Source organism: Patagioenas fasciata, chromosome Z (assembly GCF_037038585.1).
Source record: "Patagioenas fasciata isolate bPatFas1 chromosome Z, bPatFas1.hap1, whole genome shotgun sequence".
Taxonomy (NCBI): domain Eukaryota; kingdom Metazoa; phylum Chordata; class Aves; order Columbiformes; family Columbidae; genus Patagioenas; species Patagioenas fasciata.
Window position 1 is genome coordinate 29,965,408 of NC_092560.1, and position 24,757 is coordinate 29,990,164.

Consider the following 24,757-nt stretch of genomic DNA (forward strand, 5'->3'; position numbering starts at 1 on the left):
CAAGGGCAGAGAGGCCCTGCAGGGGGATCTGGACAAATTGGAGAACTGGTCAACCACCAACCACATTATGTTCAATAAGTGCAAGTGTCAGATTTTTCACCTGGGACACAGCAACCCTGGCTGTACATGCAGACTGGGGGATGAGATGCTAGGAAACAGTTCTGCAGAGAGGCATCTGAGGATTCTGGTTGACAGCAGGTTGAACATGAGCCAACAGTGTGGCTTGGAAGCCAAGAGGGTCACCCATGTCCTGGGGTGCATCAAGCACAGCATTGCCAGCTGGGTGAGTGAGCTGATTGTCCCACTCTGCTCTGCACTGGTGCAGCCTCACCTGGAGCACTGTGTGTAGTTCTGGCCAACACAGGATAAAAAAGATATTAAACTACTGGAGAGTGTCCAGAAGAGGGGTGTGAAGTTGGTGAAGGGTTTGGAGGGGAACCTGTATGAGGAGCAGCTGAAGTCACTTGGTTTATTGAGCCCGGAGAAGAGGAGACTGAGGGGAAACCTCATGGTGGCTACAGCTTCCTCACAAGAGGAAGAGGAGGGTTGGCACTGAGCTCTTCTCTTTAGTGACCAGTGACAGAATCCGAGGGAATGGCAGGAAGATGTGCCAGGGGAGGTTTAGGTTGGACATTAGGAAAAGGTTCTTCACCCAGAGGGTGGTGGAGCACTGGAACAGGCTCCCCAGGGAGGTGTCACAGCTCCAAGCCTGACAGTGTTCAAGAAGAGACTGGACGACACCCTCAGACACATGGTGTGAACTGTGGGGTTGTCACATGCAGGGACAGGACTTGGACTTGATGACACTTGTGTGTCACTTCCAACTCAGGACATTCTATGATTCTATGAATGCCCCCTGTCCCAAGCCACACTTTTTCTATTGCTTTAATTCCAATTATACGGGAGGTTGATATGCACAAGAACCTAGTCATAGAAACATAGAACACTTTGGGCTGTAAAGGACCTTCAAAGGTCATCTAATCCAATCCCCCTGCAATGAACAGGGTCATCTTCAACTAAATCAAGTTTCTCAGAGCCCCGTCCAGCCTTGCCTTCAATGTTTCCAGGGATGGACTTCAGAGTAGCTACAGTAACCAACTCAAGCAAATCTAATATTCCTTGAGAACTGCCAAGGAGAAGGTAAAAGTTTTGCTTCAAGCCTAGAAACCAAAAAAGATACACAGTGCACTGCTAGCCAGTGTCACTCTAAACTCATCAAGGAACTCAGGGAGTCAAAACTTTGCAAAGGCATATGTCAGTAGTACTCAGGAATGCAGCAGCTGTTCTGAAGCTAAGAAACATACACCACAGCAGTTCTGCCAGTAATCTAAGGACTAACTTAAAAATCTATTATATCTCTTGTAGGTTGTTCTCAACTACTTTTTATTAAAATTGAGTATATTTAGTATTTTTAGTATTGTACTTATTAAGATTATATTTGCAAGATGATACCAGACAACAAAGTGGTTTTAAGTTCTTATTGGATCAACATGGATAGCCAAGCTCAAAGAGTTGTTGTGAATGGAATTAAACCCAGTTGGCAGCCAGTCACAAGTAGAGTTCCACAGGGCTCAGTATTGGGGGCAGTTCTGTTTAATCTCTTTATCAATTATTTGGATAAGGGGATTGAGTACACCCTCAGTAAGTTTGCATATGACATCAAATTGGGTTGGAGCATTGATCTACTCAAGGGTAGAAAAATCTGGAGAGACCAGATCAATGGGCTGAGGCAAACTGTATGTAGGTTTAACAGGACCCCTGCTGGGTCCTGCACTTGGATCACAACAACCCTAGGCAGTACTACAGGCTCAGGAAAGAGTGGCTGGAAGGCTGTGCCCAGGTGGCCAAAAAGGCCAGCAGCATCCTAGCTTGTATTAGAAATAGTGTGGCCAGCAGGACTAGGGAAGCAATCATTACCCCGTACTTTGCACTGGTGAGGCCCCATCTCAGTTTTGGGTCTCTCACTACAAGGAAGACATTGAGGTGCTGGAGAGGATTCAGAGAAGGGCAATGAAGCTGTTGAAGGCTTTGGAGGACAAGTCTTATGAGAAGCAGTTGAGGGACCTGGGGTTGTTTGGCCTGGAGAAAAGGAAGCTGGGGAAGTCCTTATCACTTTCTACAGCTACCTAAAAAGTTATAGTTAGGTGCGTCTCTTCTCCCATGTAACAAGTGATGTGATAGGAGGAAACAGCCTCAAGTTGCACCAAGGAAGGTTTAGGTTGGATATTAGGAAAAATTTATTCAGCAAAAGGGTTGTCAGGCACTGGAACAGGCTGCCCAGGGAAGAGGTTGAATCACCATTCTTAGAGGTATTTAAAAGATGTGTAGATGCGGCACTTAGAGGTATGATTTAGTGGTGGACCTGGGACTCAGTCTTAAAGGTCTTTTCCAACCTAAATGATGCAGTGATTCTATGATAGCATTTTCAGTTGTCAGTTTTACCTGAGGTAGGTTATAATCTAGGGCTTTTTTCTTTGGCACATGGACTCATAAGTACTTCCTACTTGAAGTCTAGAGCACTATATAGCGCATAACTGCAATAAGCTGATTACTTTAGGTTATTTTTAAATCTTCTTTCTTACTTTACCAATATCACATATTGGTGGTTAGAGACGGAGTGGTTAAAGCGCCTCTGTAAACAGACTCAATAGCATAACTTCAAGGCTTATTCAGGACTCACAGTGAGGGACATCTCTCAGCTCAGATGTAAATCGATGACTGTTCATCAAGGCTAAGAAGTTGGAGGCAGCCAGATATCAGTAGTTCCATCATTCTTGTATGCACTTGGCCACATAAATTGGGGAACCATAATGACATTAGGCTGACAGGTCAGAGATGCTATGCTGAACTGGCTGCTCATGATCACTGACAAAAAGCAAATACACTGAAGAAAAATAGCTATTGAAGCATATTTTATTATACAACAATTTGTAATACAGAGAATGTGTAGTTCTTTTTAAACATATATATGTACAAAATCACAGTGAATGCAGTGATCTGTAGTTTTGAGGAGGAACAAACTGCACGAACACCACAGTTTTACTTGTAAACAGTATAAATTAAAGTTTCAAAAGTTTTCACAATTTAGAGCCTTATTTGTATAATACACAGACTTTTATTGCAAGTTGGTACATGCAATTGGCACTGAATTTCTTCCTCCTACTAGATAAAAGTACATCTCTATTTAACATACTTCACTTTATATCCAGCGGAAAACCTTCACAGTTTGGGTTTATTTGTTACTCATCCACCTAATGACTAATTTCCTATAAACTTAGCTATCTATAACCATAACTTGAAGAGCAGAAATTGTAGAAAAATTACTTCTTTTTACAAACTGAGTAACACATTTGAACTTACATTCCACATAGCTGAGTCAAATTTTCTTTTACCATAAGTGTTTTGTCACAAAACAAGATATGTGGAAAAAAGATTAATATTGATATGAACTGGTCCTAAGGATACCAATAAGAAAGGATTAGGTCGGATAGTAATACAGTACTAAAATAACTGTAAAAAACTTCTACAATCCATAAATAGTCTGAACAGGGTCAGAGGCATAACATTATGTGCTGGATCAAATCTGACAGGGGTAGCGGTAAAGGGTATTTGAACTGCACATGAGATATTAGCCTGTTTTTTAAATTACCTAATACAGTCAGAAACATCCAGGTTTCTTCGTTATATAGTAAAATGCCTTGACTACATGAATAAATATGTCCCTTTGCTTTAAGAATTAGGAATCTTCCACTGAAATCTTCCGCTAAAAAGTTATGTAGCATTGTTGTGCAGCAGCGGATTGGGGAATAAAGGATCTCTGTATGAACAAATTGCCTGCACTAGCACAGAACCTATTAACTTAACTGAGGATCTGCACAGGTGCACATCTACATAATGCTCCTTGCAGGAGTGGCCTTCAGGTATTTTCCTTGGAACACAATTCAACAGGCTATACAACTGTGAAACTGCAATTTGTTTTTCCAGAAAGAACGGAGGATTTTGTAGTCAATACAAAAATAGTTACAAAGAAAAATACTTAGACTATGTAGGGCCATAACTGTGCTTCTAAGAACAATTAAAAGTAGCTGCAGCTTGTCTTATCAAGCTACAAATGTATGCTAAGGTAACACAAAGTGGTTACAAAACTATATGTGATCAAAACTTTTTCAGAGTGTCCACAGAAATTATTGCCTCAGAAACATGTACTACACCACAATTAAAATGGGTCAAAACCAATACAAGATACAATAATACTTCTGTGTCAACTGAATAAAAATAATTTATTTACAGATGGTGAGGAAAAACATGAAGGGCCTTTCCTTTTCAAATAAATACGTGTATTAAGGCAACACATCCACTAACTAAAAAAATAACTCTGTGCGATTAAATGAATAGTTCTTATATACTAAACAAAACCATTAAAACATTCAAAGTACAGTAGTGCAACTGTGTCAGAGCATAAAGCTCATGTTTGTTTGCCAAAACAACAGGAAACTTTACATTGTCATTACTTCCATGTATAAATACCTGCTTAAATTTCTAAATTTATTTTTTTTCCAAGTTCTTTTGGTTTAACATGAATTCTACATGGTATTATATGAATATTCAGACTTGACGGAGCTGACCATCGTAGGACTCCTAAAACTAGTTGCACCTGAGCTATAGCTATATCCCCATTTGGTAGTGCTTTTTTAGTAATTTATACATTAACCATAAAACTACTTCAAGGTAAAACTTCGTTAACAGTTTCCAACCCTGAATCTTATTTAGAAAAAAAACCAAACACTGTTTCAAATTAAAGTTGCTTTACAAGACAGATAAAAACTACAGAGCTTAAACAAAAAAAAAGTGATTCAGTTTATACAGGGTGTTTCAAAAAGATGGACCCAGTTGGATTCAGTCTTTGATTTTAAACTGGGTCCATCTTTTTGAAACACTCTGTATATTTTGGCCAAACAACACAAGAAATATCTTGGTCATTAAAACAAATGAAAAAAAAAAAGTACCCAAAATATCAATGGCCCAATTCTGCAGAGAAAAAAAAAATAAGTGTGAAGGCAGGTCCTTGGACTCACATCCTTCAACCAACCTCTCCACAGGCATGGACATTCACATGACACTCTACGTATGGTAAGAATTTTAGATATAAATGCAATTACTGCACATGCATGCACTCTGCTAACTGCGATATGGAACCTGGATTTGCAAGAGGTACCTCACAATGTTATTATACTGGTGAGGAGAAGGCCATGCGGATCTAATAGCCTACAGACACTGAAAGGGGTGTTGTCAAGATCGTAGCCAAACTCTTCTTCATAGCAGGAGATGATATAACAATGGGAAAGGCCTACAAATTTGTAGCCACTTGGGAAAAGGAGGTTGGACACAGAGAGAAATTTTTATCCAGAAGGGGAGTGCAAGCACAGGAACAGGTTGCCCAGACTAGTGGTGTTAACTCTGTCTTCAGGGATTTTTACACCCTGGCTAGTCAAACCCACAGCTAACCTGATCCAGGGCTGGCAACAGTCCACATCTGCTTGGGTGCTTGGGAGGTTGGACTAAACCAATTCCAGAAATCCTTCTTGCAAACAACTTTATGCAGTTATCTGTATCCTGCCAAAATGTTTTGCTCATGCAAATGTGTCGACAAGTTTTAGGCAAATATATTTCCCCCTGTCTGCTTCAGGCCAAGATCACAGAGCCAGTCAAACACTTCAGTTCAGGAGACACACAGAACACTGAGCCTCAGTCTAAGCCCTACAAGTTAATGGAAGTTAATAACACTGAAGGAGCAATATTTTGGAATGTAAGTAACAGCTGATAATCATGACCTTCTCATCCTGAGCAAATGCAAATGCCTGCATGTTGTAAGCTTAGACTTCAGAAACTAAGTGCTGGGTCATCTCTCCCTCTCCTTACTGTTGCAGGAAGAACTATCTGCAAGTACAACCCACATTAATTCTATTTCCATTTCACTCCTTTAGAGAGAGAGAAGCTTTTACACATAGAGAACACAAAATCAATATGCTTAGTTAAGCATGATTTTCTCCTCAGCGAAGCTAATTACAGCTGTAATTTTCATGTTTAAATAATAGAGGATTAATAGTAAACAACAGGTATGTGACCAGGCATATTCCTGGTACACCTACATCTCCTTAAGTCTAGGGACCGCAATGAGGTCTCTTATTTTGTTGGATGGAAGATGTAACAACTCCACAGGCTCCGGTGTGGAACAGTGTGTGAAGACACCCTTAGTACTTCAAAAAGGTCACCAAACATGTTTTCTCTTCTAGGGCTGAAGTACAATACAGTTAAATAAAATGTCTTATTCCTTCTGGCATTAGATTTCTCTGTCTTGTTAAGAACAGGCTTTCAGATGGTTACCTGAAGATTGGCAGCTTTGAAAGGATGCCTAAAAACATTGCTCTTCACTCTTCAAAACTGTATTTTTTTGAATTATGAACCATCCTGTTTCTGAGAACTCCATGTCTTATAAAACTGATAACACAGCACAGGCTACACAATGTTCAAACATAGTGCTGATAAAATACAGTAACAGCTGCTAGGCACATGGGTTTCCAATCCATCCATAAAACTTTATCCAAGGTTGATTTACTGAGATAGGTTTCAGCCTGGAAATATTTTATTAATATACACAGAAAAGACTGAAAGGGTTTGCTGGCTCTGAAGAGGTCCTATCCCATTCCCATCAAAATTAGTGAAAGCTGAGAAGAACTGGATCATGATTGTTAACTGTAGAAATACCTACAATTTTTACTACACTATAGGACTGTTGGGAACGATTACAAGCAATACTCAGATTTCAGAGATGTTGACACCTGAAGCTACCACGCATTGGTGAGTTTCTCAGAATTTTCAAAAAATCAGGCAAAGGAATCCTCATTGAGGTAAGTGGTTGCTGTTCATTTCAGGGACTTCTTTTAACAAACAGTTTATACAGAAGTTTGTGCATGTGCAGTAATTGGTACACCTGCAAGTTTAAAACTTCAAAAATGCATAAAGAACTTCCATTAAACTGGACTCCTCTGTACTATTACAATCCCTCAATTAGTTTCTGAATGGAAGACATTTAAAAAAACAAGGGAAATATTGCAAACAATATCTCTCTGTAATACTAATAATTCTCTAGTATAAATGAACAGGCAGGTATTGTACCATTAATTCAACTCAGTAATTCTACATATCACAGGTATTATAGTCTCTCTGGAATTTTGAATGGAAATGGTCCATACAGATGTTCCTCTCACTTCTGAGCTGTGTAGGATCAGATGTAAAGTTTACTTGTGAGTTTTGAATCGAACCCCAACCCCCAAAATTAAATAAATTCTAACTCACAAACTTCTGAAAAATTACACCACAACCTCATGCACCTACCACTAGCTTCTTCACACAGAGACCATTTGCTTCATGCCCTGAACTTAGGATTTACCTGGATCTAGTCAACCTTTTGATGGTTTGGGGGTTTCTTGATAAATGTTTCATCAACATATAATTTAAGGTATTAAAAAACTAGATAAGTAGACATGAGCAAAAAGAGATTAAATTAATTGAGGCTGTAATTTTGTCCTTTCTTATGAGTGATAATGATAGTATCAGGTTCTGTGTGCAAGAAATATTGAGTTCATAATCAAGCAGGTAAAGTAGATCAAATATATTACAATATCATATGCAGTGACTACAGTAACATTGATTATAAGCTCACTCCATTGACTTCTTTTACTTATGAAAAGTGAAAACAGAGCCCTTAGGGCAAAGCAAGCGCATAAATATGAATGAGTAGAAAGTAGAATCTGGATTTTTAACATGATATGCAACTTCTAAATACACAAATGTATAATTCCATAGTATAAAGAATACATTCTTGAAATCCTTCATTTTTTTCTTTAAATATACAGGTTATTCAGGTCAGGAAAAGTATCTGTCACTTAAACATTGCAACAGTTTTTCATGAGTGCTGATTTTTTGACAGGTGTCCCAGCCAGGCTGGCTACTGACCTTGTATCATCTTGATTATCACTTCGTTTTCGCACTTCACTGTTAAAAAAACAATGAAACAAACAAAAAAAATGCACTCAATTAATATATTTCTATGCATGTTCAGTTTCTCTCAGTATATCTTAGAGAGTCCACCATCATCTATTATGTGGTTAAACTATGGGGTTTAGTGCACAGGATCAACATGTCTCATAAGTTTTCACTTTGGAAACCACATCAATATTTGTACACAAATCATAGTTAGTGGTAGAAATATAATAATTTCTTATATGTAGTAACTCCACAGTGTTCTGTTTTCCTTTTCCTTTCCTTTTGATAATTGTTCTTTGACTTTTTTGCTTCAGGATACGACCATAGACACAGACTATGTTCATAGCTGAAAGTACAAAAATACATAACTGCAATCTTGAGTATAATTTACTCTCAAAGGAAAAAAAAAGCATATTGTTGGATTTTTTACCATAAATGCAGACTTAAAAGCTGTGTATATATGATTATTGATCTGTATTCTTACTATGGCCCCCTAGAATGTCGAAAGCCAACTCTAAGGTTTCTTGCTTTTATATAAATATGTATATCTATATAATTTAAGTCCTCCTCATAATAGTAGAATAAATTCATGAAGTTCCTCTCAGAACACTGGGTTATTCAATGTAACAGTGGCAGAAAGGAACATTGCGAAGAGGTAACAGGTAAGTCTCTAAGACTATCTGCTCTAATGAAATGTTCATTTAGAAATTTTTATTTCAAAATGAAATCCGTCTTTCAAAGAATACAAATAACTAAGACTTGAGTAAAGAAATTGCAGTCAACTGTTCCAGATCAAGGTTCCGGGTAATGTCTAGACTATTTAAGGATCAATGAACCTTGTGAAGAAAGAAAGATCTTTTTTTTTTTTTTTTTAAGGTTCCGAAAACAGAGACTTGGACTGGCAAAACGTTTTGGGTTTTTTTTTTTTTTTTTATCCTTGAAACTGTTAAAGTTATCGTGTTTAAACATTAGAGAGGATTTTCCAACTGTGATTAATATTATGTATGACTGTGCTGTGTATGCTCTCTAATTTCATAATCCACCACTATATTCACTGCCAGGTTCTTGGAAATTCATACTTTAACAAGTAAGCAACTAACTTCATGTTGACACTCACAGACAAATGCATGCCTGCATTCTTGCTGCCTCTCTGACAGATGCATTTTCCTGGAAACACAGGTGCTCTTGGAAGTCCTATGTGAAGAAGCAATGATCCTCTCTAGAAAGCCAGTATTTTGTATGCAAGCCATGCAATCAGTAGTATTTTAACAATGAATAAAAAGATACTGATCAAATGTCAAAAAGTTTGACTATTGCACTAAGCTGCTGCAAACATCATAGGAATATCGTTTGTAATTCTGGCCTTAAGCTCCATGTATTAAACTGACAAATCAGAGGCTGAGGATTCATTACACACCATCAGCCCTTCAAAAATATATTGTAATCAAGAATGGTTTGGAAAGGTAGTAGAAGTCTCATCTTTGGCTCACACATTATCACAGAAATATGAGGTTGCTAAATGGATATAATGAAAATTTCTGTCTTTTAAATACTTTAGAGAAAGGGACTTCAAAGAAAATATGTGCGATTAGAATGGTCAGCAATAAAACTAACTAATATATAAATATAGACGAAAGAATTAAGAATCAGTTGTACATAGAATTATATGCATTTGAAATTAATTTAAGGAAAAATTAAGAAAGTAAATCCATGCACCATTAAAAAATGTAGTTCAGTCACTAAACGGGTTTTATAATTGTAAGCTGCATAACTGAGCTCTAATTTAAATATTAATTATTGAGACAGCTTTGTAACACTTGCAAGTAAAAATCTTACTTTATTATATTGAGAATATTGCATTTATCTATAAAGATACAACATAGTATTCTTTTCTAAATTTTGTTTCTTGAATTTGATGTTAGTACAATTTTAAATGTACATGTGTCTTTGTAGGAATATTCACACATAATGCCCTTTTTATAAAATATATTCAGATGTGCTTATTTGAAAATAGAAACATGGCTGCTTACCGAGCAAGATGAAGAACTGCTTCTACAATATTAGATCCATCTTTAGCACTTGTTTCACAGAATAGTGCATTATAAGTCTGCGAGTAAAAATAAAATGTTAAGCCAACTAATCTGAAGTGTTTCACATCTGACAATGTATATTAAATTACAAATGTTTTCCTCAATAATGCAAAGAAAGACGACACACATTTAAATGAACAGGATTTTTTTCTGTTATTCTTCATTCTCCAATATATTCACTTTAGTATGGTGAAAAAAAAATAGTAATTGCTTCTTAATTGTATCTTTTTTATATTCAGTATATTCTGAAATAACAAACTGAATAAAAACCACATCATATGCTAATGTCAATCTTCTTGTCCACAAGATTGCAAAATAGGAAGAAAGTTGATAGGACAGGTTACTGAATCCAGCTTGTTACCTACTCATAATCTACAGCATCTGGTATTGTAGCTTAACCAGAAATATCATTCTATAAGTAACAGACAGGATATCTGCCCTAGTAAAATAAACCAATTGCACAAGTGGTCAGCAACTCAAGACTCATAAGAGTCTACATTTTTTTCTGCAAAATATGGAATATGTGTATCCCTTATCCCTCATATAAATACATGCAATAAACTTGTCCACACTTCTATTTATAGCAGAAACTTCCTTTTTTCTTTCTGCAGACATGGAAATAATACCAGATAGAATCTTGAAGACAAAAATATTCCACTCAAAGGCTGGACAGACACAAGCCAGGCAAAGTGCCTTAAACACTCACTAGTGTGCTTCATATTTGGACTGGCAATTTCTCCTTGGTGGCAGAAAAACTCAGCCTCCTGGTCCATCCACTTTTTCACCATAGAGATTGAGAAGACTAGCTCAGCCAAGAATGAAGTTCAGCTTAATGGACAACTGAAATGTCATTTAGCCCAGCAAACACCATCAAAATAAGTTTTCATTAAAAGTATCCATGAATCCGAATTACTAGATTTGAAAAAAATGACCAGAAAATTACTTTTGTTTACTAGCTTGTCACATAGTTTTCAGATTAAAGTTCTTAAGACCATTTTATACTAAAGAGGTAGACTTTCGAGCTTACCATAGCCAGCTTTTCTCCATAGTTTACAGACACACATTTTTGTCCTTGTTCTGTAACAGCTTGGCGAAGATCTGCTTTGTTTCCCACCATCATAATTGGAATATTCTCATGAGTTGCATCCTGCAAAGAGGATTTTATTCCGCTCAGAATACAAAAAAGTAACTAGCATCATCATGTTACACTGATTTTCTTCCCACAAAAAGTCTTGCAGACTATCAGAAAAAAAACAACAAATTATGAAAGTCATGCTGATAACTTTTTATGAGCTAGTCAGCCTTCAAGCAGACAGCTAAACACCCTGCAAAAATGTGTTTCTACTCCCATAAGCTCTGTTTCCCAACAAAGAATTTCATGTGTTAAATTAATCTAATGAAAAAGGTAACTATATTTAAATGCTATATGACAAAATTACTATAGGAAAAGTGACCAACTCCTTTACCATTATTAAAATAAATGGATTTCAGAAGATGATCTAAAGATTTTGTTTATCTTTTTCCCTTCTATTAAACATCTCTGGTATCAGGGAAAAACCGTTTTCATTAAATGAAAATTTATATTTAAATAAACAAATAAGATGTAATAGTAGAAAGAAATACTTAAAATTTCACTTGAACTATAGGTCATTTACAGAATCACACATATTGTTTCAAAACGAAGAGACTCCTTGGAATAATGAAGCCATCCACAAGACGGTATCTGAAATGGGTTGTCATGTTCATTTCAAAAGAAAGCAAACAGGAAGAGTGTGATTACATTATACCCTTTTACATAAAAAGATCTATCAGTTTTAACACTAACTGAATACTTCAGGATACATTTCTCACTTCCATGTAGCATTTACTCCTATGAGACGTCGCAGTGTGGCTAATTCCAATATACAAATATGCAAAATTCATAAATAATAAGGTTAACAATGTGGTGAGACATAGTTTGTAAGTTCTATATACTTTCTTACCTCGATCATATCCACCCATTCTCGCACATTAAGAAAGCTTTTTTCACAGGTTACGTCATACAGCAGTAAGACACCATCTGCTCTTCTGAAGTACGATTTAGCAATACTGCGGAATCTTTCAGAAAGAAACGATTTGCATAAGGTCACATTATCAAAAAATAATCCAATATAACATCATTAATAACTCACCATTACTTTATTGCACTTAATTTATTTAGAGCAAGATTCTCTCCACATTACAAGGTGAGTTTTCTTATAGCTTTTTTAATAGGTAGCTATTGAAGATTGCCGATGCAGGTTTATAAATGCTCCGTAAGGATTCACAGGGTTCTGTCCAAACAGCAATCAATATTTTTTGCATCAAAACAATCTACAGTCCATCTATTACAAATAATCTGCTGTGCACTGGACTTGTGACTAGAATCATAGAATCACAGAATCACAGAATTGTTTAGGTTGGAAAAGACCTTAAAGATCACCAAGTTCAGCTGTAAACCTAGCACTGTCAAGTCTACCAGTAATGCCACATTAGGTGGCAAAGCTTTTACACTTACATATAACTTCATAAATTGAGTGGATTACTTTGCCTCATCTAAAAAAAATGTGAAACAAATAAACATCTTAGGTATTAATTCATCAGTTGCAGCCTTCTTTTCCATTAACATAAAACAACCAAGTACAGTAACTAGATTTTTATATGATATATTAAAATATTCTCCACAAATTTATCATTATGGAGGAGAATGATTTGGCCTCTGACTACCTACTTAACATAATCACTCATTCAGGCAAAAGTAAACACATACAGCCCAACACAAATCTTGGTCAACTAACAGATTAAACTGACTTTCAAGGTGTTAGATTAACCTATTAATAAGCCTCAAAAGCTGTCAGTAAAGGCTCTCAATTAAGGACATCATAAGATTTTGAGGAAACTCCACACAGTATTTTGAAGAACCTTGGATATACATTCAGCAATCTGTACAAGTTTGCCATCAGTCTTTTTAAAGCCTTTGGGAAGAAATTTTCACACACAAAATAAAATGCAAATCAGGATCAGGACTTCCAAGGAAAGAGGAAACAAGGGTGAAGGGAGGGGAATATCTTAGATAAAGCCTGCTCTGAAACACAGGTCTGTAAGGACAAAGAAAGCAAAAGACTGAAAATGGAAGAAAGAAGGTACTTCTGCTGCATATTTTTGTATGGCAAGAGGGACATACGGATTTTATTAATTAATGTTGTGGTGAACCTCAGCTATTTCTCTCTACAGAGATAAAAGATTACCTCAGGCATCATCAAAGCTAACAAATAATCATCCACCTGTCTTGAGGTCTCAGCAGAGCAAAATCACATCTGTCTCTAGACATTTACAAATGGCCATATTGACTTACCTACTGTAGGGCTATGTAATATTTAGTGAAATTTTTTTCACATATATGAAAAAAGGCAAACAACTTTTAGAAATAAAGCAATTGAAATTACGTAAGTGCAGAGAAACACCAACCTCTCCTGCCCAGCTGTGTCCCACAGTTGTAGTACTGTAGGTTCTCCATCAACAATCAGACGTTTCATTTGAAAATCCACACCTGAAAAGAATAATATGTATAGTCTAATCCAAAACATCAATCACCTTAAAAAAACCACAAGCAAACAAACAAACAACACCCACAGAAAATGAACTTCTGTGCCATATATAACAGTTAATTCAAAATCCATCTCTTTTAATAGATTGAGATTTCAGTCATTCACATAGCCTTGAACCGCAATAATCCCCTGAATGTGTTTAATTTGCCTTTAGAGAAACATTTAAAGAAATATTTTACCATCATATTTTCCCAGAAGCATTGATACAACTTTGACATTATGACCAGAAAACAAGCAGATCCCTCTCTGCTTTATTTTGTTGAGCAGTTTTATAGAAGAAGAGAAAATGTTTTATAAAACAGACATTATTTCAAATGTCAAGGAGGAAAAAGATAAATTAGAACAAGCCTTCTGACTTAGACCAAATAAAACAAATATATTACTATTATTTGATTGGAAGACAAAAATTCATTCTTTGGAATCAGTAAGACAAGTTTATTAGCTGACAGTTACAATAATAGACACAAGCCAGCCAGAAATCCTTTCAGCTGCATTTAAACCAGAGCTTCAATAACGCTTTGAAGAAACTGAGACGAAAAATAGTATGTAAGACATCAAAGGATAGTATGAAATACCAAAGAAGGACAAAAGAGCTGAAAAGACAAGAAAGCAATGAAAAATGCAAAAAGAATCATACATACATTATAAGTGCATTATACTGAAACCCCCTTTTCTGGTGCTTTGTGTTGTTCTGGAACAGGTTTTGTGATTTGCAAAGAGAAACTAGATTAGAGCAGCACCCTATTATCCGCTCCGAACAGCAGTTAGGTACTTCTAAGCTTTAGTGCGTAATTAGATCTCACAGCCTAAGAAACTGCACATGTCTATTCAGAAATCCCTAGCAAGCAAAAACAGAGGGTACTCTTTTCACCCATTTCTGCAGAACAGCAATGAAATTCACTTCAGTATCTTAATAAGAAAAATAACTGTACCCAGGGTTGCACTGGTATTGCCTCGAAATTCGTTCTTGCAAAGTCTGGTAAGGAAACTGGATTTTCCCACTGCTGCATCTCCAGCAAGAACAATTTTGTAAGCCTTCTCTGAACTGGGATATTTCGGAGTAAATTCAGTTGAATCTGACTGAAAATAAAAAGAAGTAATCTATTTCAACTCATATAAAAATACTCTCTATATCAAACACTTTTTTTTTTCTAAAAACTGGTTACCTGAGGTGCGAGAGCAGATATGTATTTCCTTGTTGAAGCAATTGAGCTGCTTCGACTTGCTGGTTGTGAGGGCTTCCATTCTAATATTGTACTGCTGTTATCGGGACTGTATGTTTCTTCATCCCTTATCTCTGGAACCTGAAAGTACAAGATAGTGTGTTAGCTCCGGTGAAAAAAGTATGGCTAAAACTGATTAAAATATTGATTTTATCAGTTTGTATTAAAGAGTTAAAGGACCAAATAGAATTGTGCATGTGTGTCATCTGGGTCAGAATTAATTTTCTTCTACTAGCTGGTATAGTGCTGTGTTTTGGATTTAAAATTAAAATAATGTTGATAAGACATTGATATTTCAATTGTTGCTAAGTAGTAGTCAAGGACTTTTCAGCAACTCATATTGGTCTGCCAACAAAATGGTGGGGATTGAACAAAAAGTTGGTAGGAGAAACAGCTGGGACAGCTGAACCCAACTGTCCAAAGGGATATTCCATACCCTGTGACGTCATTCTCAGCATACAAAGCTGGGGGAAGAAGAAGGAAGGGGGGACATTCAGGATGATGGCGTTTGTCTTCCCAAGTAACCGTTACAGCCCTGTAGTGGACATGGCTTAACATCTGTCTGCTGGTGCGAAGTATTGAATTAATTCCTTGTTTTGCTTTGCTTGTGTGTGTGGCTTTTGTTTTACTTATTAAAATATCTTTATCTCAATCAATGAGTTTTCTCATTTTTATTTTTCTGATTCTCTCTCCCATTCCACTGCGGGGGAGGGTGAGAGAGAGGCTGCATGGGGCTCATTTGCCAGTTGGGCTTAAACAACAATGCCTACATTTAGTCCTCAAACACGTTTCCTATTTGGCATTTGTGCTTTCAGTACACTTCCCATCTTTCCAAATTAATTTCCATCTAGAAAATTTCAGATTAAAAAATAATTACAATAAGCAAATACTTTATTTCAAATCTTATTTTACAAAGATCAAGAATTTACCTACAAGACTTCACTCGCTATGCTATTACTTCTCAAGCTAAATTAAATACAGCACAACTGTAATGAACACTATTCATTGCATTTTCAACTGCAAAGAAGGACTTAATGTCTCTACTAAATGCACAGTAAAGGGTCTGCTCTAAATAAAAACCTTGTGTTCTGTTGTGCTTGATACTAGTCTTCCTATATGGTCATCACTAAAGCTCTCCATTTTACTAACAATAAAACAGACACAGTAACACATTTCTAACTTTCTAAGTTTTCTGAGACTTACTGTGTAAGTCAATGTACGCACTAACAGTATTCTTTTTCTTATATATGTCACTTTTTCATAGTAAGAGGAAGTGAATTGAAGTATATTTTACTTCTATAGTATCTGCTTTCTAATTACTAGAACACAGGTTCCTGCCTGCATGTTTTTTAACAACCTTCAAAACCCCCATGTACGTAAAAAATTATTACCTCAAAATCTATCAAAAATGTCAAAATAAACATTTTATTTTAAAAAGGAGTAACTAATTTTGCACTCTCACAAAAAGTCACTAATTTCATTTAAATGCAAACAACCCAAATACTTAGTTTTAACTGGCATATGGGCAAAGATCCATTTAATTTTAAAAACAGGAAACTGTTCTTTCTCAGGGAAGGAGTAAGTCTGGCACTTACATCTGTATCAGAAGCATCACCACCAAAGCTTTCTTGCATACACTGTGACCTTTGAAAAATCCTTTGATGCCTGTATTCCACTTCTGAATCATACTCATTTGAATCTCTCAGGGTAGACAAGCCACTGTCAAAACAGCTCTCAGGTAAGCTGTCAACTTCACAGTTTATCCTTTGCATAGGATCACAAAGGGCTAAAGAATCATAATCTTCATCCACACAAGAAGAATGAGATGATCTAATAAGAAAATTTTTGGGGGGAAAAGAAATAAAATTATTCCACAATTGTTCTTCCCAACAAAATTTGAGACATTCTGGAACAGTCAATACTTAAAAATGCTAACTGTACAGTTTAAGAGATACGTCAATGCCTATTTTGCATTTCTAAATAATTTGGTTTTCAACCATATCTTTTAGTATGCTCAGATTAAATTATAAGATATGTTATTCATGATGACTTCCCAAGTCTCAGTAAGAATGCCTGTTTATTCATACACAGAAGAAATAATTGTTTAAAAATATTTAGAAAATTATGTACTATGAAGACATCAACAGCAGAAAAGGATAGCTGATGGTTTAGCTAATTTGGGCCTATTTGAAGATGAATAAAATTACCATGAAATACTGTCTCTAATTTAAATGATACATTTGCTCACGGAGGCACACAGTTCAATAAGTAACAGCTATAAATATAGAAAAGGGAGAAAGACAGTTTAGGAGATCAGTAATGGCAGAAGAAGTCACTGAAACATGTTTGCCTTCAGTTTGGTATGCTACACAAAACCTAAGGTTTTATACAAAAGTCCTTTCTTTCCCCTAACCCTTCATTCTGGATGCTGTAATATATAAAAATACTTAAATGGATGCAGCAATGACAGTATGGTTTACAGAAAACAAAATTAATTTTTATTTATGTAAATGAAGAAAAAAGATATTAGAGTGAATCTTAAAAGAAACAATCTTTTGAAAAAATTTACTATGGCTACAATCATTATCCTGCTCTTGCAGCAAAACAGGGACAGGCACAAATTATAGCAAGGTAGAAAATATCTCCAAGGCAGAGCTGGGAAGAGAGTACTGGTTTGGCTCAGTTCTGTTGGGAATGGATATGAAGCACTAAACTTCTGGAACAGACAAGGTCAGCATCAGTCCTTGCAAAGACAGCTTGCTGGGGCTGGGAGCTCCCAAAACAACAGCATACCATGCCACCGGGGAGAATCACCAATTTATGAACCTGCTATGCAGTCAAATATAACTCCTTCCAGCAAGTGGCCAAATAGGGGTGATGGACACATCATCATGTAACACCATCCACAACCATCTAATTTACATCCTTTCAGGCTATGAACAAGTACACTCATAAGTGTGATCTTCGCTGTGGAATATCACAGCATCCATGCTAGTTCTGTTCATGCAACTAGTAGACTATACCAAATTACTGAAAAACAGAGGGAGGGTGCATGTTATAGCAAAGTTAACCTTGTCAAGCATCCACTGAAATAAAGGTCTTCATTAGTCAATTCTCACTGAAGCATGAATTCAGTGCTGGGAATTTCATATGTGCTTAAAGCAAGTCAGACCAGGATGTATGATACAGCTAAAAACAGAGAAAGCATACCTACTAATGTGAATTGTTTAAAACATGTTCGAATGCAAATCAGTATCTCTTAACACTGATCTGATGTCAGGAGACTGACAAAGTACTGAAAATTAACAGGTTTTGTGATATTCATATCTCTTTCTGTCTTTCAACACTAAATCATGCCTGTTAAGTTTTATTCCTACCCCCTAAACTTTCTTTTAAACTAGTTTGCATTTCCACTTTTGCAGGAATGCAAGGTTTGCACCATGTGCCATGCACTAATAAATATTCACAGAGAAGGATCACTAAGCCTCCAGAGAGGTTTTAGTTGTCTCTTCAGAAAATTACTCCATGTAATATGCAACTTAGTAATGGATGCCTCTCATAATCTGCAGTGTCCAACAGAAGCCAACTGGTTTTATCTATATTCAACATAAAAATAAGTTTTTTACAAGCAAAACTTTACAGCCAGCAAACACATCTCACATGGAGACAAAAGAATAAAGGTACAGTGCTGAATGAATATGGATATTACTGGTGTGAAGCAGAATCCAACTTGATCCCTACCAAAGATATTAATCTCTCTGGCAAAACGTAAAATACAGGCTACTAAGAACTTGTAACAGAGATCTCTCTAGAGTTTGAGGTATCACTGCAAGGAAAATAAGACAAAACAATCAATCAGTTTGGTAAGGACACAATATTTTTCCTGGTAGTTCCAACTGTGTTTAAAAAAGTGTGAAAACATAGCATGATCTATAGCACTTGAGGTTGGATCTAATGGCCAGTGACTTCACTGAGAGTCTCTGCAATCATCTGAGGGAGCTCTGATGCATGACCTGCACCTAGTAAGTGCAAAACCAAAATAGCTCTGACCATCTGATGTTTGCATTTAGCTAACTTAATGATCTCTGTGGCTCTTACCCTGTTAATACTGAAGTGTATTCACTATTCCTGCATGTCAGTGTGAGATGAGGATGTTTATTCTTTTGAAGAATTAGGCCCACATACCTTTGTAATAATTATTACATCAGAAAAAGAGACATATAGGTCAAATATATGACCAAAAATGTTTTCTTTCCTAAGCACTGACCAAGCCAGCTAACAGAGGTCCTCAGTACATTTTTTCAGTTTTTTGGAGACAAGAAAGAGAGACTGAGAGTCAGACTAGAATCAAAACAGTCCAAGACCCAACAAGAGGCTCTCTGAACTCCCTGGAAGTTCATGATTTGCACTGGGAAGAGTTTTTCTGAGCTTCCTGGAATCATTGAAGAAGTTCCTATTGACTTCAGCATACTTCAGATCATGCTATGCTCACACATTCCTTTTGAATCAGGTAAAACTACTTTCTCTGCCATTTGGAAATACTTGGTCTTCTAAGACAAGTGTGATGCCCTAGCATTTTTAAACTTAACAAGACCAAACCTGGCTTACCTGTCATACCGTGGGTTTAGAGGAGACTGTCCACCATTAAATTTAGGACTGCTTCTAGAAATGGTACTTCCTGGTGAGGTGTTTGCTAACCGCTGCCACAGATACATAACAAATGCATAATAAGTTTGTTGAACACAGTTTAACCATCTATATTTGTCATGAAAAAAGCATGAATCATCAAAATTTCTACTGTGTATTTTCATATATATTCAACTACTTATTTTTAATTAAATCTCATGCTTTATATAGGACTGGATGTCAAAAGGTCCATCACATATAGCATTTAGGCTCCACTGTTGCTTTAATACTGAACTTTCTAGCCACACTCAACCACAATAGACAACAGAAATACCAAGAGAATTATTTCATTGACTACACCTGAAGACTTTGTAATGGTAAACTTTTAAAAGAAATAATTACAAAAATGGCATGTTGACTATTAGGAAAGGGAAATGTCACTAGTTGAGCAAGTTTCAGTAGAGATATATCCTGGTTCTTGAAGTGAGATAGTGGAGAGAAGAAGAGATTTCAGCTGATAGCATGTAACAGAGGATTTTGTATGTTCTGCTGTCCCTCAAAATATGTATTCACTGAGAACAGCTTCCTCTGTAATCTGCTTTTCTTGCTTATGTTTCAGGGCATGGCAGAAGGAAATGGTATTTCTTGTTGCATCTGCAGTGAAACTCTGATATCCAGCATCAGCAAAAGGCACTCATGTTCATTGGTATGGCATGCTGGAAACAGGCATATTTTCCCTCTTCCTGGCCAGTATTCTCTCTGCGAGCCCTTTACTCTGGTCCTATTCTTCTAAAACAGTTAGTTGTTTTCCTGATGATAGAAGGGCTTCCCAATCATTAGTTTTGGAGTTTAACAGGTTTCTCAATATTGCGAAATGGAAGTGTAGAGCAGATTCTTTTTAACTTTCAAGCCTTCTTTTCTCTGGTTCATATCAGGTTACATCTGTTACAACAGATCCAGGTACAGTCGTGATAGCCCAAACAGGCTAATGAATAGCCCTGCTATTCATTCTCCTAGGAACTTCCCTGGACAAAAGTTTAAATTAGGTTAAGACCTTACTGCTAAAAGAAAGCAGTTATTTGAAAAAATGTGGTTTCAGTAGTAGGGTACCACCATATAGAAAATACAAATATATTCCCTTCAGTGCAAGATAAACTGCTGATTTATTCACCTCATCAGATATATTTGGCCACAGCATATTAAAAAATCTCTATTTCCCAAAGCACCTCAGAACATAGTAGTGCTCTAACAAAACTCCACTGTTTCACAAAACACAAGTAAACTATAACAAAATTCAACTACACAAGTGTATTCCCAGAGTGAGTCTACTGAATAAAACTCAATTTTATGAGTACCCACTGAAGTACAAACAAATATGCATCTGGTGTGTTAATTCTTAAGCCTGTTAGTACAACATAACAGAATTATAAAAACATCCATACCAGTGATCTGTTGTACTTGCTGAAACTGTTTTCAAGTGCACTTCTTAAACCATCATTGCTGTCATGTAGCTTTCTATTAGCTGATCTAACAAGAAAACACAGTTTAACTTGTAGGAGTAAAGAAAACATTAAAAATTCTGTAACTTATCACAAAGAAAAATTGAGAAAATACATTCCAGAAACCATTTTCTTCTTCTTTATATGAACACGAAAGAGTGACGTGGGACTAAAAATGCGTTGTCGTATAGTCAAACAAATGATTGTATGTGAATCAAGCACTGTGAAGTTTAGCCTCCATTAGCACCCTAGGAAAACTGGTTTCACTCCTGTGACATGGTCCGTGGTCGGCTGAGGGGAAAAAAGAACAACCACAAAAAAACAGGTGCGGAGCAGTAAACTGGTACAACCATTTCCGAAATACAAAGTGACTACCCTATATGTATTGCTGAGATGACTCTAACAACAGATGTGATTGAGGTGCTTGAAAGATATAACATATTTAGGATAAAGAAATTAACTAGGGATATAAAAACCCTATTTATTGTGATCCTCCTTGAAAGCAAAAATTTGTGCACCCCTTGTATAATGCTGCACACACGTAGTACTTTCAAGATAATGATAAGACAGGGAGAAGCAAAATGAATTAAAAAAGAAGCCAATTAATAATTTTTATAATGGCATGGACAGACTCTAATCTTATTCACCTTACCACAGAAAAAAATGAAAGTCAGTGAGGCTAAGAAAAAAAAAAAAGGAGAAAAAAACATGAAGAGTTAGCGGTTCAGTAGTCACACATTACCAAATACCAAATTCAAGAAGTTGCCATGTCTGCTGGATAAATATTTAATACCTTCAGGCTGTTTAAGTCAGTGGAGAGCTCTGCCTAAGAACAAATGGTGCAGGTTGGCTCTCCAAGTCTCTGTATAACAAGCATTGAGGTAAAAATAGTTTTAGAAGGTATAAACTGAGCATGGATAGGCTGCCAAAAACTTATGTGTATAGAAATCACCTGGTGTACAATTACATGGAGCTAAAGACAAGAATCAGGAAGGTAACTAATGCCATTTCAAACAGATCCAGCCTTCTGAAATCGAAAGTTTGAAGAAACACAATCTGATATGACTATTTTTCTTTGGGAAAAGATGGAGATTAAACAAAAACATCAGTGAGAAACACCAAAACTCAGAAGCCACAGCAACAGCTGCAGTCAGTTGAGTATCTGACTGGAGTACACGGGAAGACAAACTTACGATGAAATTATAAAGATTAGCATCATATCTTCTATGAGAATTGAGGCCATTTCAGTATTTTTACTAGGTATTTTTTCCCAAATTCCATCCCAGTCTTTTGCATGCAAAAACATCGACCCCCGAGTATCTTGGGGCTAATTTGTTAATAAAAATTTGAATCACTAAAAACTTACTGAAGTATTTCAATTTGTCTTTCCAGATTATCTCTGTCTTCAGTATACTCTCGGATCATTTCTAGGTCTCTGCAAAAATTATTTATAAGAGGTTATAAGTATATAGTGAGAAAAATGTATTTAAAATATGTTTATATTTCTGCTGAAATATGTTAAAAGCCAGTTCATGCAAAGTAAAAACCCTTGGTGACTTCAGTGATCTCTGCCATTATACCTCAACAAAAACTACTAATAGATCAACAAAATAACCATATGGACTGTCTTCTTTCTCCTTGAAATATCATTTGTGCTATCTGAAGATAATCGCAGAATGAAACTGTCATTTATGCTCCTTTAAATTAATACTTAGAAGCAGCTTTCATTCACTTTAGAAAAATCTGGTTGAGACTAATGTGGGAGGCTTCCTAAACAATTCTCCCTGATATTCATACAGATATTAATCTGAGTGCAAGTCATAGAGGAAAAAATTGCCTGCTGCTATAGCTTTTACTCCTAACTGAAGTCACAGTAAAATCAATGGGCTTCCTTGCAAGATTATGAGAGTTCACATCATATCCAGAACTTGATCTTCCAGAAATGTGACAAAAGAAGTGAACAGTAGTCATGGCATACTTTGCATGGTGTCAAATGTGTGCTTGTCATTTATGGCAAAGTTAGAAAATAACAGTTACCAACTGCATACATAACAACTACGTCAGACAACAGATTTTTTTCCCCTTGTGAAAATATAACATAGAAAGAACTTACCTCTCAGTGTTCAAAGTCTGATCTGCATACTCGCTTTTCAAGCTATCTAATTCACTCTGCAGAAAAGCTATATTTGTCTGTGCTTCTAAAAGGTCTTTCTTAAGTTTCTGATTTTCCTTAAAAAAAGGAAGACATTAGATGTTAGCTGTCATAGCCACCTGCATAAAACATTGACATATTGCAACTGCAAAATAAAAATAATCAAAATTAAATAAAAAATTAAATACTAGAAAATCTGAGCATAGAGAAGTCAGTAAATTAGCATGCATGAACTGCTGAATATTATTCTTCCATTCCAGTTACACAAAAAGGGGACTATATCATCTCAAGCCATTTCTAAATGCTATACCTAGAATGTGTATGTGTTTACATAGATCAGGTTTTTTTTCCCAGTTAAAGATCTTCATACACTTATTAACAACTTTAAAAGCGTATTTCTTAGCTTACCAGTATTATATGTAGAAAATATATATATCAATATCTGTATTGTAACAAGTATAAACCTGAGGCTAAATTAATATATTAATGATAATCATCTCTTACCAGCAACATATCATGTATTCTTTTTTTCAATTCAATCACATCTTCCCTGTGATTTACACTTTTAGATTGTTCCTCCAGCTAGAAGGATAAAAAAGCTCACCATTAATCTATGTTATTGTTTTTTATGACTCAAGGTACTTAAAAGGTAATGGAAATTATATTAAATAGCCCCTAGAACATGTCACAGATATTAAAGTTTTAAAAATCCATAGTTTTCCCAACTGTATTAGTAGGCAGCATTACTCCAAAATTTTCTGAGTTTCTATACAATATATAAATTAATACTTTAAAAGTGTTTAATAAGCATTTTGCATTCTGTGGGTGTTGAACATGCATAAAAAGTGACACAGAAGCCAGCTACTGAGAAGATACAAACAGGTGTATCCCCATGAACATTAAAAAAAAATACATGTTACCTCATCTGTGTAGTATTTGTACTATGAGCTCTCATGTTCCTTGTGAGGAATTTCCATTCCTATCAATGCTCTTTTAAGTGCAATTCAGTATGAATAAACAACAAATATATTCTCATTGGTCAGTATAATTCTGGTAAAACTTTGCCCAAAAACTAATGACAAAATTAACACAAATTACAAAATAACCCAAAACAATATTAATAGCTGAGATTTCAGTTTATCTTACGCTTAAGTATCGAATTAAAAGATCAGATTAGAGGTAGGTTCAGACTACTAATAACTAATTCCACTAGTAATTTCAGTTTAAAATTACAGTGTAAACCCACTTCTAACATTACATTTGAGAGAAGTGCCCTAGCTGCTAAAAGGCACTACATTACTGTACTATAGTAAATTACTATATTTGGGTTGCTAATTTCATCTAAATCTAGGAATTACAAATACTTAGAAGCAATGTATTAGACTATTTCTAATGTAACAAATACAAGACTAGGTAACTGCAGTGTTAACAACTTGATGGACCTAGAAAATTATTCAACAACAGAACCTGGTTAGCAGTTGGTCACTTTCCTAAG

The 24,757-nt window shown here is 35.9% G+C and overlaps 1 protein-coding gene across 1 annotated transcript in view; it reads right to left on the reverse strand.

The window, feature by feature from the left end:
- Positions 1-4,902: 4,902 nt before the first annotated feature.
- RASEF (RAS and EF-hand domain containing) overlaps positions 4,903-24,757 on the reverse strand; it is a 36,604-nt gene continuing 16,749 nt past the window's right edge. Inside the window, exons 5-17 of the mRNA XM_065861134.2 lie at positions 23,767-23,844; positions 23,224-23,339; positions 22,477-22,545; positions 21,054-21,138; positions 19,594-19,685; positions 16,581-16,815; positions 14,929-15,066; positions 14,695-14,842; positions 13,623-13,704; positions 12,119-12,233; positions 11,164-11,283; positions 10,077-10,153; positions 4,903-8,055 (exon numbers count right to left, since the gene is read on the reverse strand). Of these exons, the coding sequence (XP_065717206.1) occupies positions 7,947-8,055; positions 10,077-10,153; positions 11,164-11,283; positions 12,119-12,233; positions 13,623-13,704; positions 14,695-14,842; positions 14,929-15,066; positions 16,581-16,815; positions 19,594-19,685; positions 21,054-21,138; positions 22,477-22,545; positions 23,224-23,339; positions 23,767-23,844 (1,464 nt within the window). The 3' untranslated portion in view covers positions 4,903-7,946. The remainder of the gene's footprint in view (positions 8,056-10,076; positions 10,154-11,163; positions 11,284-12,118; positions 12,234-13,622; positions 13,705-14,694; positions 14,843-14,928; positions 15,067-16,580; positions 16,816-19,593; positions 19,686-21,053; positions 21,139-22,476; positions 22,546-23,223; positions 23,340-23,766; positions 23,845-24,757) is intronic.